Source organism: Muntiacus reevesi, chromosome 8 (genome assembly GCF_963930625.1).
Source record: "Muntiacus reevesi chromosome 8, mMunRee1.1, whole genome shotgun sequence".
NCBI lineage: Eukaryota > Metazoa > Chordata > Mammalia > Artiodactyla > Cervidae > Muntiacus > Muntiacus reevesi.
Window position 1 is genome coordinate 61,047,522 of NC_089256.1, and position 17,050 is coordinate 61,064,571.

At 40.4% G+C, this 17,050-nt stretch overlaps 1 protein-coding gene across 3 annotated transcripts in view; it reads left to right on the forward strand.

Moving 5' to 3' along the window:
* The first annotated feature begins 65 nt into the window (after window positions 1–65).
* The window catches only part of ABCC5 (ATP binding cassette subfamily C member 5), a 78,157-nt gene continuing 61,172 nt past the window's right edge, over window positions 66–17,050 (forward strand). Inside the window, exons 1-2 of one of the 3 annotated variants that reach the window (XM_065943404.1) lie at window positions 66–207; window positions 3,107–3,283. In XM_065943404.1, the coding sequence (XP_065799476.1) occupies window positions 3,155–3,283 (129 nt within the window). In that variant the 5' untranslated portion in view covers window positions 66–207; window positions 3,107–3,154. Of the gene's footprint in view, window positions 208–2,093; window positions 2,231–3,106; window positions 3,284–17,050 lie in introns of those variants that run through there. The other 2 variants (XM_065943407.1, XM_065943405.1) reach the window with 2 other exon arrangements.

Sequence of the window (17,050 nt, forward strand, 5' to 3'; positions counted from 1 at the left end):
TCTGGGAAATATAGTTCTTAGCTGCGAAAGGAGCCTGGGGCTCCAGGAAGCGGGACTACAATTCCCTTCAGTCTTGGAAATTCTTTGTGCAGCACGCCTGCGCATTCTGGCGGCCAATGCCGCTATAAAGGCTTGTTTTGCTCCGGGGGCTAATGCTCCGGAGCGTGGTCGAGTGGCCGGCGCGGCCGTCCTGGAGCTGGGGCACAGGTAGGTGTCGGTGACTGCCGCACCCCTTCCTTCTCCCTCGGGTTGTCGCGGGGGCCATCCCCACTCAGTGTGTTTCGGCCCAGGGTGGGGGGCTGCGATCGAGGATGCGAGCTGTCCGCGGGAAGTCGGAGAACTGAGAAAAGCGGCCTGGCCTTCTTCTAGTCTCCCGCCGCCTCATTTTCGGGACGAGACCCGGAGGGTTGGCGGTGAGGTCTTCGGAAGGCAGGTAGGGTGGGATGAGCGATCGGGGTGCCGGCTACATTCCCGGCTAACGCCACCAGGTGGTGCTACGCCCGCGGCCCGTGGGTGTGGGTCGCTATCGCCTTTCCAGGCCAGAATTGGCCGTGGGAACGCCCTAAGGCCAGGGCATCCTAGGGGATGCTGGCCTGAGAGAAACACCCCCCTTCAAGGTTGTAGAGAGGCGATTTGGGGCACACCCGCTTAAGCCGCACAAAAAGGACTGAGCAGCCAGCGACCTCAGAAGTCATCGTCTCGTTTTGGCTACTGGGTAGATGGAGGTTCGTGACAGAAGCACGCACAGGAAACCCTTGGCAGAGTCCGGAATGGAATCCAGATCTCTTGACAGTCATTAGTGCCCTTTCCGTTTCCACCGAGCAGAGCTGCGTGGGGCTTTGTATTTATCACATAGGGGTCATTCGGTTTCTGCACAGACATGGGGGAGGCAGGAGGCAGTGGACACAGAAAGGACTGGCAAAGTTTCAGAAGGTTTTGAAGGAGAAGATGGATAGGTCATTCTGGAGTCTCCAGGGTGAGTCAGTGAAAGGTGCGGTATGCTGGAGACAAGAAGTAGATTTCAGGGAGGTGGTAAGTACATACCCGTCTAGCTTCAGGTATTTTTGTGTGGCTGCAGGGCCTGGAACCACATTCCTGAGGTGCTGGAAACCTAAGGAATATTGCAATGAAGGCAGTTTGGGAACACCAGTCTGGCTGCTTCCAGTCCTTGTAATCCTATGCAAGCTCCTCCCCCCAGGCAGTTTTGACTGCATCATTGTGCAGAAGGTCTACACTTAGCACTGAAGGGGAGTCTTGGTTAAAAAAAAAGTTGCTGACCAAGAGACCTCTGTGTGGAGCAACTCGATGGGTTCTCTCCCTTTGATTATTCTGCTAAGTGTCATTGTACAGCTCTGACTCAGAAATAAATGAAAATCCCTTCCCTTTCTTCTCTCTTAGAAAAGACTTTTAAATAACTTTTGGGGGGAACAGATAGAAGAAAAGAGAGAAATACAAATAGTACCCTCCCCTCCACCCCCAAACTCTGGCCTAGTGATCTTTCCTTAATTGTTTTCTTCAGATTTGGGCCTTGTTTGTTTCTCAGATCTATTGGACTTCCTAGCTCTTGGCTGGCCTTCCTGATACACGGAAGATGGAATTCTCCTTATGTTCAAGGCCAGGAGATAGTAGCTTTGTTCCTGCACAAGGCCTGCCTACTTTCATTGCTCTACCTCTTGGCCCAGGAAATGAAAGCAGCAGGAGTGTTAGAGGGAATGGAAAATTGCTCCCCACACCTTTCCAACCTAGAATAGCCTGGGACAAAGTGATCGAAAGAAGCTGAGGTTACATGAATTCTTAGGCAATTGAAGTGATCCTTGTGGTCTTCCTGATGTGGCATTTGGCATTCTTAGTGAGTTTCTATGGCCTCCTTCCTTTCAAACTTGCTCCCCTCCTCTTGCCTTTTTTCAAAGCAGGACTGATCTTTTCTGCTTTCCAGATAATTGGCTAGGTTGAGGAAACTTTGGTGGGGAGGGTTGGACTTCAGTGATCCCTGTAACAAGCAGGATTATTCTGATCTGCAGCTGCATCCTGACACTGGGGACACTGGCAGATGCCAGGTCTGTTTATAGTTTAGGCTTAATGAGGTCTCAGTGACGTGATTGCTGCGCTCCTGGTTGTAAGCCGGTGTTCTTTATGGTGCAGTTTGTCATTGGACAAGGTGACTTTTTTCTTTGAAAGATAAGTAGTTTAGCAATATCAACTCAGGGTACTGGAGCCAGACCTCTGAAAGGTAAGAAGTCAAGCTTTCTTTTGTGCTGGAAACAAGTCTCTATGGTAGAGATTTAGTCCTTTTTATTTAGAGGATTTGTAAGTGTTCTTGTTTTCTGATACCTTAAAAAATGAATTGTAGCTGTCAGAATTATGTCCGCAATGTTGTACTTTTCATTCTCAGTGATAGATAGGAATTTATGGAATTCAAAAGGCAACACAGCTACAATTTAATTTCTAGTGAGGCTGTTATAAAAAGTGTTTTCCCAGCTTGTATCTGGGAACCTTTGACCAGCTTAGGGTGGAGGAAATGTTTTAGAGAGGGTATGTATGTGTTTTACTTTTTCTAAAGTAATCAGAATTGATACCGGGTATTGATTAGAGTTAATCAGGCTAACTGGGGTTTAGAACAGTGTTTCAGGTAGATACTAGATAAGACTTAGTAGAACAGGGTGGGAAATTTGTTTTTGCTATTGTTTTTTTATAACAGCTTTGTTGAGATATTTGTATACTATGAAATTCACCTGAGTGTAGAGCTTGGTGTTTGGTTAGTATATTAACAGAATTGTGCAATCATCACCACTAGCTAATTTTAGGACACTGTCTGTAATCCAAGGGGAATTTGTTTTTAAAATTCAGGTGTAAAATTTTTTTGGAACAAACTTAAATTGTTTCTGGAAAACCTTTTTTTAAAGACTTATCTAAATGCTCTATGCATTGCAATTGAACTTAGTTGAGAAAAAGAAAATAGTACTTGAAAGATGTTTGAGAATTTATTTTTATAGATATAATGACAGAAAACTTTAATGCTTTTGTCTCTTTCTCCCTGTTTTAAAGTACGTTTACTTATTAAGTGCAATTTAGGAAATACCTGTCCTTGATGCATTTTTAATTCCAGGAATTCTCAAGTGGAACCAAGAGTCTGTAAGCCCTCCATTCAGAGAAGATGAAGGACATTGACATAGGAAAAGAATACATCATCCCCAGCCCTGGTTATAGAAATGTGCGGGAAAGAACCAGCAATTCAGGGCAGCACCGAGACCGTGAGGACTCCAAGTACAAGAGAACTCAACCGGTCAGTGTTGCCCTGCTCGATTCCCTCTCCTTCTCTGCTTGCTGTGCTAGACCGTACCTTCTTTCTTCACACAATGCATAACTGAAAAGAAGTTTCTTTTTCTTTACTGACTTTAGGTCACTGTTAAAAATTTATGGTTATTTGTGAAAGAGAAGAGGTTGGCTCTCAACCTGTCATCTGTTTTTCCCCGTTGAGTTCTCCCCTGAAAAGGTGTTGCTTGAGAGAAGACAGTTTATGCAGGGTTGGGGAGGGGAAGGGCTGGGCAGGGAGCAGTGGGAATAGGAACCATTACACTTCATTCTTGTACTTATAATTGTTTCCTCCCTCTGCCTCTGTTGTCTGCTTTTAAAAGGTGACTGGAGATTCTCATTCAGATTTCAGAGCGTAAGTGGAACAATTTTAGATTGATGGAGGATAGTCAGTTGAAATTTTCAAGAAAACCTATGAGTGTAAAGGAGTCTTTAGTGAATAATTTCCTCCAAGGGGAATAATGAATATGCATTTTAATCTGGAAGAAACATCTTCGTCTGGGGAAAAATTCTTGAATTGCAGAAGTGATAAGAAAGAATGGGTAGGAAGTTGAGGTTTGTGTTCATGTATTTGTTCTGTGAAAATTGGAGCAAGATATGGCTCTACAGATGACACTGGAGTTTCATTAGCCTGACCTTACTTGTCCCTCTTGGCTACGTGAGAGCTGTTGCCTTATTAATCAACATTTTCTCACTGATGGGTATTTTCTGTTTTGATGGTCTGTGATACAATTCTTTCCTTTTCAAGCTTAACTTTGGAGAAACATAGATTCACTGTTCAGTTCAGTTCAGTCTAATTGCTCAGTCGTGTCCGACTCTTTGTGACCCCATGAATCGCAGCATGCCAGGCCTCCCTGTGCATCACAAACTCCCAGAGTTTACTCAAACTCATGTCCATCGAGTTAATGATGCCATCCAGCCATCTCATCCTCTGTCGTCCCCTTCTCTTCCTGCCCTCAATCCCTCCCAACATCAGGGTCTTTTCCAATGAGTCAACTCTTCACATGAGGTGACCAAAGTATTGGAGTTTCAGCTTCAGCATCAGTCCTTCCAATGAACACCCAGGACTGATCTCCTTTAGGATAGACTGGTTGGATCTCCTTGCAGTCCAAGGGACTCTCAAGAGTCTTCTCCAACACCATGGTTCAAAAACATCAATTCTTCGGCGCTCAGCTTTCTTCAGAGTCCAACTCTCACATCCATACATGACCACTGGAAAAACCATAGCCTTGACTAGACAGATCTTTAGATTCACTGTAATTAGTGTCAAATCCTTAAGGTCCCAGTTCTGTACTGTTTCTGTGTCCTTTTGTCCAGAATTTATGTTAAAACAATTACTGACTATCTTTTGAATGCTTGACATTTAGTACAGCACTTATACTGGAAAAAGTCACAGGGGTACATTGGAGCAGGGCTTTGAAGGATGATGAAGTGGGGATGCTGTCAAGCTGTTAAGTCATCTGTGCCTTAGTGGCTTAGGAATTAAAATAGTATCAATGGTAGAACCTAACTCATGAGATGCCTTGAGTATTAAATGAGGTAATGCATATAAAATGCTTAGAATGGTGCCTGCCACATTGCCTGTGCTCAAAGAATATTAGCTCTTAGAGCTAGTAGTCTAGGGCATAAGCGGTATGTGAGAAAGTTCTACATGCCATGCTAAGGAATCTTTTACTATGGGCATAGGGGAACTACTGGAAATTATTGAAAGGGTTTTTTTCTCTTAACTTTTTTATTTGGAGATGACTCCAAACAACAACTCCACATGCAGTTGTAAAAATAATACAGAGAGATCCCATACATACTTTATCTGGCTTCTCCCAGTGGTAACTTTTTGCTCCCTTTAGTATAAAATCACGACAGGATATTGATTGACATGGATAACATGCAACCACTTTTTTAAGACTTTACCAGTTTCATGCGTACTTATTTGTGTGTGTTCTATGCAGTTTTCTCACAAGTAGATTCATATGACCACCATCACAGTCAAGATACAAATCAGCTCCACCAAAAGGATGTCTTGTGCTCCCCTTTTAGAGCCGAAACCTCCTCCCTTGCCCTCTCCCCCAGTCTTTGGCAACCACTCATCTGTTTTCCATCTCTGTAATTTTGTCATTTTAAGAAAGCTGTACCTATGGGACTATATAGTATGTAACCTTTTGACATTGAATTTTCTCACTCGGTGTTATTCCCTTGAGATCCATCTAATTTGTTGTGTATCAATTATATTTTCCATGTTATAGATAGACTACAGTTTGTTTAACCATTCATCTGTTAAAGGAAATGTGGGTTATTTCTAGTTCGTAGCTATTATAAACAAAGCTGCTCTGAACATTTGTGTATAGGATTTTTTGTGAATAAACCTCCCATTTCTCTGGGTAAATTCCAGGAATGTAATTGCTGGGTCATATGGTAAGTGCGTGTTTAGTTTTATCAGAAACATCAATACTCTTTTTCCAGAGTGACTGTTTAATTTTACATTCCCACCAGCAGTGTGTGAGTCATCCAGTTTCTCTGCATTCTTGCCAGTATTTGATGTTATTAATTTAATTTTAGCCATTCTGATAGGTATGTCTGATATCTCATTGTAATTTTACTTTGCATGACCTAATAGCTAATGCAGTTGCGCTGAAATTTTTAAGACTTTGTTTTTATCTTAGGAAGATTAATTTTGAGGCAGTATATGAAAAATGTGTATGAGTTCACCTGTGCCAGCCCAGGTGAAAGAGGCCAGGGGTCTGGATCCAAGTCTAATAGTGAAGATGGAGGAGAGGGGAGAGACTTAGGGGTATTTCTGGAAGGAGGGAGGGAGACATTGGAGTTCCTGTGGTAAGGATTTAAAACTATTGATGGGCTTATGGGGAGAGAAAGAAGGAGAAGGAGGTGAGCATGAGTTTACTTTTGAACATGTGGAATCTGAGGTACATCCAGATGAGGTGATCAGTAGATAGCGTAGAGATAAGGAATGGAGCTGGGACAGGTTTTGGAATCATTAGTGCATCCATGTAGATGAAGCCTTAGTGAGCAAGCTTGCCCATGCCTCGCTTGCCCATGCCTCAAACAGGAAGAGATGGAACCTGGAAAGATAGAGCGTGGTCCTGTGAAATTTCTGAGGACAGAGGCCCTGTTCATTTGGTTAGAGCAGAACTGACATTAGGGTGTGCAGTGGCAACAGCAAACTTTTCCTCTGCGGGTAGAGAAGAGTTGGAGGTAGAGTCACTGTTGTGCCTTTTGTCCTCTAAATTATTAAGTCAGGCACCAGACAGAAAGTTTCATTCATGTGACTGAGCCTCATTTTGAAGAAACAGGAGGCTGATACCAACCACTTTTGTGAGATCTCAGGAGTCCACATGAATTTAATTTTCATTATCCTTTGATGCTTCCTAAACTTTTAAATATGAGTACTGTTTTCCTGTTTGTTTGTTTGTTTTTTTTACCATATCCTGTAGCCTCTGAACTTTTTTTTAACTTCAACTATTTCTTTTAATCAACTTTTTTCTTTTTGCTCAGCCTTGACCTAAGGAATAGAATTATAGGTTTATATAACGTATTTTTTATACATGTTAAAAGGCATATATAATGATCAAGTGTTTTTAAAAATTCACATATCACCTAGAATGTTCTTACATATTATCTATCAAAACTCCAGATTTCATAGATGCAAATACATCTTGAACTTGTCTCGTATGTTAGCAGTTTGCTAATAGGAAAAAAGCAAAATGACAAATTTCTGGCTCGGCGATGGTATAAAAATGGACAATTTAAGTATCTGGGAAGTGGAATGACTGTAAAAGCATACCATTTACCTTTTTAAAGAATGTAAGTAGATAATTGGGTAGAGATTACAGTTTTGTGTCTTATGATCATAGCCATTGTTTCTGTATTAGTTGGTAGAGATGAAATCTGGGACAAGACCTCCCAGATGCCAGCTCTGCCTGTTATCCTTCAGAAATGAAAAACGGTACCTCCCAAAGTAACAAAAGATAAGGATACATTTGTGGCTTTTAATTGGAAAACAAGGTTTTATCCACCATCATTAGCCTTTGATAGGTTTAGTTTAACATGGACACATGAAACTGTCAGAAGTCAGAAGTAAAGCACCAAGTATTAAATGCATTTTAAACAAGTTGGTGATTTTTTTTTTTTTTCCTGTCAGCAAAGTTGCAGGGTATGTAGTTTGCCCCTTTCCTAATATTGTGACCAAATCTTTTGGAATACTCTTTGGGAAAATTGCTCTAATCATTCACACCTTCAGATATTTGTATCACATCTGCTTAGAGCTAGTTAAAATAATGCATTTTCACACCTTCCTTTTGTTCAAGACTATTGAGGTAAAGCTTGTGGCCACACACAACTTGATGATTTGCAGATATCCTTTAATCCTGAAGTGCTAATAGGGGTGCCTTCTGGTGCTGTTAGTTCTTTGAGCCTAAGTACTAATCTTGGCTGGTGTTAGGCTGGCGTTATTTCAACTAACGTGAAGATTTATGTCCAGACCACTCCTTAATTAACACTGTTCCCGTGTCTGAGGCGTGACTGTCTGAGCATAGCTCCTTTTCTTATAATTGCATTCAGATGGGTACATATTATCAGCATATGTTGATCACATAACTCTACCAACTCTGGTTGGTTTGTTTTAAGAAGTGATGTATATTCTTTTTTTTTAAATTTAGCAAACATATGAGCATTCTCCAAAATGTACAAATGTACACACAGCCCTGAATGAAGTGTTCTGGTGCACATGATGATAAATTGAGGCTGGCCCTGCCTGCCCTCCCTAGAAGCTTCAACTCATGGTCATGTATGTAGATTACTAAAATTTAGATGCTGTGGAAATTAACAAGAAGAGAAGAATTCTTCAGTCTCTGAGATCAGGGAAGACTTCAGGAGGAGGTAGCATTTGGTTGGAGACTTGAAGAATAGGTAGAATTTGGAGAAATGAAGAACATGCCTGGTGGAAGAAAGAGCTATGGGTAGGTCAACCAAAGAAACTGTTGGCTTTGAGCATGAAGTGTGAAGAATAGATATAAAAGGCTAGATCATGAGTTTCAGATCATGTGTGTGTGTGTGTGTGTGTGTGTGTGTGTGTGTTTGCTAAATCTGCAGTTTATTTTGATAGGTTTTTTTTTTCTCATTTTAAAAAAGGCAAGTGGGGTTTTTTGTTTGTTTTTCAAACTTTTAATTTTATATTGGAGCATAGCTGATTAATAATGTTATGATAGTTTCAGGTGGACAGCAAGATGATGGTGTGTGTTCTTGAATAACAGGCCAAGGGGTTGGTATTTTAGTTGCTTTAAATTAAAATTGAAGCAAAAACAAGACAAAGCTCTGTGATGCTTTTATAAGCTTTTTGTGTGTGTATGTGTGTGTGATGGTTCTTTGTTTTCTTGCTGTGCTCAGGCTAAAGCCATGGGTGACTGTTTTTTCCCTAGCATGTCTAATCTAACTAAGAAAAGAGGAAACATGCAAAATAAGGAGAAGTCAACTAAAGTTCATGTGCCTTTACTACCCCTTACTCTTTTTGTTCCTTCTCTCAAGTGTACCACTAGTGGAATTTGCTTTCTACCCAGGTTAGAATATTCTGCCTCTAGGCAAAGTAACAGAGCAAGTATTCACAGAGTCCAGTGACCTTTACCAAGTGTCTCCTTTAGTTCTGTGTCCGGCTGACACTTTAGCCTTGGTTGGAGTATTTGTGATTAGTGAGTGGAAGAAATATTTGGGTGAGCTCAAGTTATATGCTAGAGACAAGGATGTGAATAATAATCTCTTACCAAGAAATAGGATTCTAGGATCTGTTATTATGAAAGAATTGTGGTCTCTTAAAATGTGCAAATTATGGAAGATTACAGGAAAAAATAAAATCACCCTTAACACCTCTCCCTAGGGACAACTATTGTTGCCATAAAATAGTTTTGTTTAGTACTTTAACAGAATTTGACTCTGAAAGCTCTTCTTTATGGATGAAGGGTATGTGAATTTTTCTATGCCCTTGTGTTTTCAGCATCAAAAATATTACCTGAGTCTCCTTGTTGTTAGGAAGGAGAGCGGGGTGAAGGAGATTAGTATTTGCAGTCTCTGCATTATTTTTCTCTTGATTGGCACTCAGTGACTCAGCACATTTTCTGGACAGTCAGTAATAGGATGAGTAAGAACACCTGCCTCCCTGCCCCCCTTTCCCTGAAGGCATCTATAAAGCTTTATAGAGCTTAGTACGGTATGATATGGTCTCTGGCCTGGTGCCAGATGTTGGTCTCCAATAGCAGCCTGGAGCTCTCTGGTGGAGATGACAACAGCGCTGCCATTGGTGCAGAGCCCAGGTGGCTTTCCTGCATGGTGACTGAGTCTAGAGCCCACAGGTCTGAGGTTGGCCTGCTGCCTTGATCATGAGCTCTTTTATGCCATCTGCAGCACGGCTGCTGCTTCTTAGCTAGGAAATGCTGCTTAAGGGAAATAAATATAGCTTGTTGGCACGAGTTAAAGGAGCTTTCTGTCAAAAGAGAAGAAAAGTATTGGAACTACCAACGTATTTTTCAAGCAATTTTAAATACTCAAGCCTTTATTTTGTTAAAATCTATAACTTGTAAGTGACAAATGGTTAATGAAAAATTTTTCAATGAAACCTGGGTTTTGCTTTGAGGTAGCCTTGTACTGGGGCTTCCCAGGTGATGTGTTGGTAAAGAAACTCGCCTGCCAGTGAAGGAGATGCAAGAGACATGCGTTCGATCCCTGGTTTGGGAAGATACCCTGGAGAAAGAAATGGCAACCTGCTCCAGTGTTATTGCCTGGAAAATTCCATGGACAGAAGAGCCTAACAGGCTACAGTCCATGGGGTCACAAAGAGTCAAATGCAACTGAGCATGCATACGTAGGCTTGTGCTAATGCTTTCTAAAATGTCTCACCATTCTGTCCCTCACTTTCTCTTAATCAAAAATAAAAAAGGCCCATGCCAGGAACAGGGAACAGGGCCTCTGTAAGTCTCTGCAATAGTTGAACTTCTCAGTATCAAAGTTACAGACTAATGTGAAGTTAATTTGGTGCACAGAAGTCCACTAATTAGTAGAATTAATCTTATTAAGTCTACCCCTTCCCTCCTTACCCCCCTTTTCGTGAGTTAACCTATTTAGATAATTAGATGCCATATTTTTTTAATTATTTAAGATTATTTTCTGAATTAGCTGTTCAAAGAATCAACTGTTATTAGATATCAAATGACAACTTCTGTTGACTAAAGCAGGTATGATGTTAAGCAGTTACTTAGTTTCCTTAAATGTTGTAGTCTCTCAGTGGAAAAATGGGCAAACTGCCCAAATATTCACCTTTACTTTTGTCAACGCTTCCAGCCTGCTCTGCAGTACAGGTCACATAATGGACCCACTAATGTCTTATTTTAGGCATTTAACACAGTCACACACAGTACTGGGAGCTGAAGGGAGTTTCATTGACAAATTATATTTTGACTTTTTTTTTTTTTTTAAGCTAAAGCCTGAAAGTCTTCAAGGGATTTTGTCAAATGTAAAATACCAACATTTTACTATCTACATTGGTGGTTCTCAGTTGAGGCTGCATGTTAAAATCACTTGAAGAATGTTAAAAAAAAAAAAAAAGATACTAACACTCCAGACAAATTAAACCAGTCTGGGGTCATGCTCAGGCAATCAGTGCTTTTCAAAGCTGCCCTGGTGATCCTGTGTCACCAGCGCCGAGAACCTCTTCCCTAGATCTCATGCGCTCGTCTCTTCTATCCCCATCAACCAGTGAGGCTCCAAGTGTTTCCCTTTTCTTCTCCTTCCAAGATTTATTTTCAGTTTATCCTTTGAAACCTTATCATTGTAATACCAAAGTTAATCTCATCCCCTGATGTAATAGGAACTTGGGAAAAGTTTCTTGGAATTTAGCTTATGAAACAATTGAAAACCCTCTAGTTTTTCTCCTGATTCTGGGGTAATGCTAGATTATGAGGTGTGGGAAAATACCTGTTTTACCGTGATGGTAATAAGGTATATCCACTGGCTTTACGTGTTTACACTTGCAGGTTGTATTAATAGCAGATCTTGGACATTAGGGTAACGCAGCCTAGTTACAAATGAGTGAGCTGGGGTACAAATTAATCCATAGCCACTGAGCAATAAGGCTGAGGTTAGCAGGTTCCCCAACTCTGACTAGTGAGGCATTTCTACTATATTTTGCTTCCTGTGAAGGGTACGTTCTGAAATTTTGCTGTCTCTCTAGGCTGAAGTGGCCACTGTCTGGAATGTCTTAAGGGAAATGCTTGAGATGATCAGGATCTTGTTAGTAATGCATTGGAATAAGAAAGTGCTGAGAATTGGGGGAATTGTCCTTTGCAGTGTTAACTTATTGAGGAGAGGGAGGATGGGGAAGCCTGAAGTCAGGTGTTCTTGGAAGGGCATCAACTTTTTTCATTTCTTTTTAAATTTAAAATAAAATGTAATTTTCTCTTTAATTTTTAACATTTTGAGTCTCTTTGAAAACTGTATCTTTGTAACAGCTTCCCTTAAAAGTTTGTCTTTCTAAATGTTTATGGTAAAGGCAGCTGCAGGAGTGGGACACCTACAGTAAAGCTTTTACTTGAGCCAGAAGAGTTTGTAAGAAGAGGCTATCCATTCTGTAATTTTGTTAATATCTTGTGAATTGAGGAGAAGAAGAATATGCTCTAGGCTGTTGAGGCAAGTCCATTCTGATTGTGCCCTGAGGGTGACTTTTTTTGTGGGGCAGGTCAGACAGGTGTATTGTAACCTTTAATCTCCTTGGAAGCTGAGAGGTGCACCTAGTTGGTTCCTCAGTCCCTGGGCTTTGGAAGGATACCCTGCTGTTGTCTGCTGTCAGGAAGGGATTGTTCAGCCTGAGGAATGATCATCGGGCCCATGGTGTCTTGTCCCAGGGGCCTCCAGGCAGGCGGAAGCCCCAGGTTGCCCTGTCAGCAGACATTCCACTCTGGCAGCCTGTTAAAATGAGATGGACAAACTAGATTAGCAGAAGCCCTGTGGTGTGACAGTGAGCCTGTTATCACAGCCCTGGGGATGGTCTTGGAGCACAGAGGAGGAGAGCCCCTGTGCAAGTATCTCTGTTTGCTTATGGATCAATCGAAAGTTCCTTGCTTTCCTCACCAGATGGGCATATGAATGGCTCTGTTTCCCTGACCTTTATTCGAACGGTGGCTGAATCTAAATTTCACTGTCCCCTTTCGGTTCCCCAGCGTCCTTACCCTGCTTCACCTCAGAGTCTCCTAGCCAAAGTCCTCAGGAAGATAAAAACAGCAGCAGTAATTTCTTTGTTGAATGTTTTCTCAACTCCTGGATCAAGCTGTATTTTTTCCCTTTGGAATGAATCAGCTGCTGTGGACACCTTCTGTAGCCGCATCCTCTGTCCATGGAGAGCCCTTCAATCTGCAGAGCTCCTTAGGAGAAATACAGAAAAATGAGTGCATCTCGGGAGAAGCCTTAAGAAATTACTTCTAAAATTGACTTAAAGCATTGTAATGTAAAAAACAAATAGCCCCATAAAACACATTTCCCTAGGTCAGCATACACCAAATACTAGCATGTGAGCTAAATTTAGCTCTCTTGGACTACCTTAGCACTACTGACATTTGGGAGCTAAATCCTTTGTTGTGGGAGCCTGTCCTGTGCATGGTTGGCTGTTTGGCAGCATCCCTGGCCTCTACTCACGGAATGCACAGTTGTGACCAAAATGTCTGCAAACATTACCAGATGTCTCCCAGGCAAGCAAAAATTATCTTCAGTTGAAGGCTACTAGGCTATGCTATCCAACACTGTAGCCACCAGCCACAGGTAGCTGTTGAGCCTTGGAAATGTGGAAAGTCCGAATTGAGATCTGCCATATAGAACAGACGCACCAGGTGTCAAAGACTTAGAACCAAAAAAGAATATAAAATATCTCATAATTTTTTATCGATTACATGTTTAAAAAATAATGTTTCGTATATTTTCGGTTAAAGTATATTCTTATGGTTAATTTCACCTGTTTCTTTTCCCTTTTTAGTGTGGCTACTAAAAGCATTTAAATTACATTTATTAAATGTAATTATAAAATTATTAAATTACAATATTGTAATTATTGTAATTTATTGTACAATATTGTAATTATTAAATTACAATATATTGTGTCATATTTTTTTCTGTTGGACAACATTGCACTGGAGTGTCAAATCTACCGTGGTTTAACCATTAATCTTCTATTAGGCATATAGTTCCCTGTATACCATTGGTTTTAAATTATGTCTTTTCTTGGGAAGAATTTCCTATCTACAGTAATATTATGGAGACAAAGCATGTATAAGGTGTTGCATATGACCAGTTAGTTTTCCTGACTACCTGCCAGCCACACACTAAAAATCCAGTCAAGGCTCAAATGTGTGTTTTTCTTATGTTTCCTTCTTTGTTCACTTGGATTTTATCTCTATTTCTACTGATATTAAGGTATATATAATTGTATCTTAAATTTTAATTTTAATTTCTTACTTGGTGACATTGAATTTAGAGGCTGAGAGATGGACACTTTTGAATCAATTTAGTAGATTATTCTGGATTTTGAACTTTTATGAATACTAGACTATAACCTGCATGAAAGCAGTGATTTTGAGGTGTGAGTCTATTTTTTCACTCCTGTTTCCCCTGCACCCAGAGCTGTGCCTGGTATGTTGTAGGTCCCTCAATAAATACTGAATGAATGGGTAAAACATGTTTTTCAGTAAAAGCTGGCTGTTCAAAATATTATGGTAGTTACCTGGTCACTTTTTTAGCTGTATTCTCCTTTTTCTTGATGCTAATTTCATTACACAGAAAGTTTTCCTTTTTATATTCAAACCATCCATTTTGCCTTCGGTAAGTTTCTGACTTTGGAGGAAGATGGAGACTATTTTCCTTCCTTCATTGTGCTAAAATGATATTTAATTCTCTTCTGTTTATCTCACCATTTTAATGTAACTTTGAGGGCTAATCCCAGATGAATTAATGTATGATATGAAACATGAATCTCAGTTCATCTCCAGTCTGTTTTTTATTTGCCCCAGTGATATCCACTGAATCACATTTCCCTACCCTGTCATATTATTTATGTCTTCATATAGCAAGCCTATATAGCTTGAATATATTGAGTCATTTTTCTTGGTTCATTTCCATTTTTAATCCAGTCAGTCTCAGAATGTTGATAACTTGCTTTACAGAATGTTAATATAGTAGAATATATTTGTTTTTACTTTAAATAGACATTATTTTCCCCTCAACTTGCTTGGCCAGGTAAACTTCTTGGGAAGCCTGGAAAGAAAGAGAAGTTAGGCATCCAGCCAGACACAATTAGACATTGGTGACATCTTTGCAGTTACTAGCAGGGTGATATAAATATGCTTTTACTTTATTTTAAAATATCAGTCTGTAATGTATTCATCTGTTAGCATCTACTCATCTTTGGTTGAAAAATAACCAGGAAGTGCACTTCTGCAATTAAGTAAATTCATCTGTTTATAGTCTAGTGTTCTATTGTGTATTTGTGACTTTGACTTTGGAAACTACCATTTGCTTATAATGAGGTTAGTTTGGAGGGTCAGAGTTTATTTTAATCTGATACTCACCCTGGGGAAGAAAGGAGAGCTGGCAAAAAAAAAAAAAAGAAAGGAGAGCTGGCTGTCTGTAAAGACACATCTGAGGTCATCTTGTACAGTAATGATTTATTTGCTTGTTTTTTCTTTGAAAGGCACATAGCTTAGTAATTAAGAGCCTTAACTCTAGAACCTGGATTCAATCTCTGCTTTTTAAAGATCTCTTAAAAAAAAAATAATAATAATAAATAAATAAATAAAGATCTCTTCAAGTCTCTGCTGTTACTTCACAGTTTCCTCAGCTGTAAGACAGGGGAATAAGAGTGTCTACCCCAAAGGGTAATTGTGAGAATTATAAGAAGTTAGCATCTGTAAAACATTTAAAACAGTGCCTGGCACACAGTAAATGCTATATTGGTTTGTTATAAGTTCTTTTGTCCACATTTTCCCATCACCTTCAAGTAAGAGGTTTTCTTTTGCAGATATATGCTAATCATGAGCTCTGACTGCAAAGAAGATTGTCCTAACTTCCTTTATTTCTTGCTAATGTCCCAGAGTAGGTGGGACAGAGGCAGCCTTGGATCAACAAAATAGAACTGAAAGTACTAAAGCTAATAGAAGTTCTCTTTTGCAGTAACACTGGAATACACATTTTATAATGAGTAATGAAGCAAACTGGATATACGTCTAGTTGCTAGGAGCTATACTTTTTAATCCTGTAATCCCACTGGTGGAATTTATCCTAAATAATCCAGAAAGAGAAAAATAAACTATAATTGTTTATTACACTCTTAATAATATGCAAAACAGTAGAGAAACTAAACAGAAGTGGATTGGTTAAGAAGATGTCTTCGTGGTATATCACGTAGCTTTAAATGATGATAATGCAGACTGCGGAGCAATATTGAGATATTCTAGTTGACATTTGAATAATAGATGCCAGGCCCTATATCGAGTCAGGGTCCAGGGATGCAAACAAGAGTTAGTCAGCTTGCCCTCCAGGAGCTCTTCTCCTGCCAGACGCATCCCACTGCAGTGGTGCAGTACAGAGAAGACATAAGAAGGAGGAAATGAATTCCCTAATCTTGAAACAATTAGGGAAAGCTAAAGGAAAGAGCAATGGTTGAGATAGTCTGTAAGATTTATCAGGTGGATCGGTTGGTGTGTAATTAATATATATTAAATGTTTGTTTAATACTTACACCCAGTATTTTGCTAAACACTTTTCATTATCCCATTCATTCTTCTCATCACCTTGTGGTCTTCCCTGGTGCCTCAGCTGGTTGCAATGCGGAAGACCTGTGCTCAGTCACTGAGTTGGGAAGATCCCGTGGAGAAGGGGAAGTATACCCACTCCAGTATTCTGGCCTGGAGAATTCCATGGACTGTATAGTCCGTGGGGTTGCAGAGTCAGACACGACTAAGTGTCTTTCACTTTAATTCATTCTTCTCAACACTTTGTGGTAGGTGCATGTACCATTGTAAAAATGAGTAAGTTGTAGCTTAAAGTGACTAGGTAATATGCAGAAAGTTGGTGGCAGAATCAGCCTGTGAGCCGATATCCTATCTTCTAAAATCCATGTACAGGGCCTTCTCTGGTGGCACAGTGGATAAGAATCCACCTGCCAATGCAGGGGGCATGGGTTCAGTCCCTGGTTCAAGAAGAGTCCCATGCCATGGAACAACTAAGCCCACGCGCTCTAGGCCCCTCAAGCCACAACTCCTGAGCCTGTGTGCTGCAACTACTGAAGCTTGCACGCCCTAGAGTCTCTACTCCGCAACAGGAGAAGCCACCGCAATGAGAAGCCCTTGTACTGCAATGGAGAGTAGCCCCTGCTCACAGCAACTAGAGTAGCCCCCGCATGCAGCAGTGAAGACCCAGCATAGCCAAAAATAAATATATAAAGTATAAAAATAATAAAATCCATATGCAAAACCAGTATACTTCACAGAGGCCTCCAACTATGGGAAAATTCCACAGTGGCCTAAGGAGTATAAATACTTTAAGATCATAGAGAGTATAGCTTTATTGGAGTAAGGAGGTTTCCCTTGATTTTCTTGATAGTGTTATTTTATCATTCAAGAGTTCTTGCCAGGAGCTAAACACCTGCTGCTTTAGAGAGTCCTGTCTTTGAAGGAGCTGGGGGCAAGTATGGAGCAGG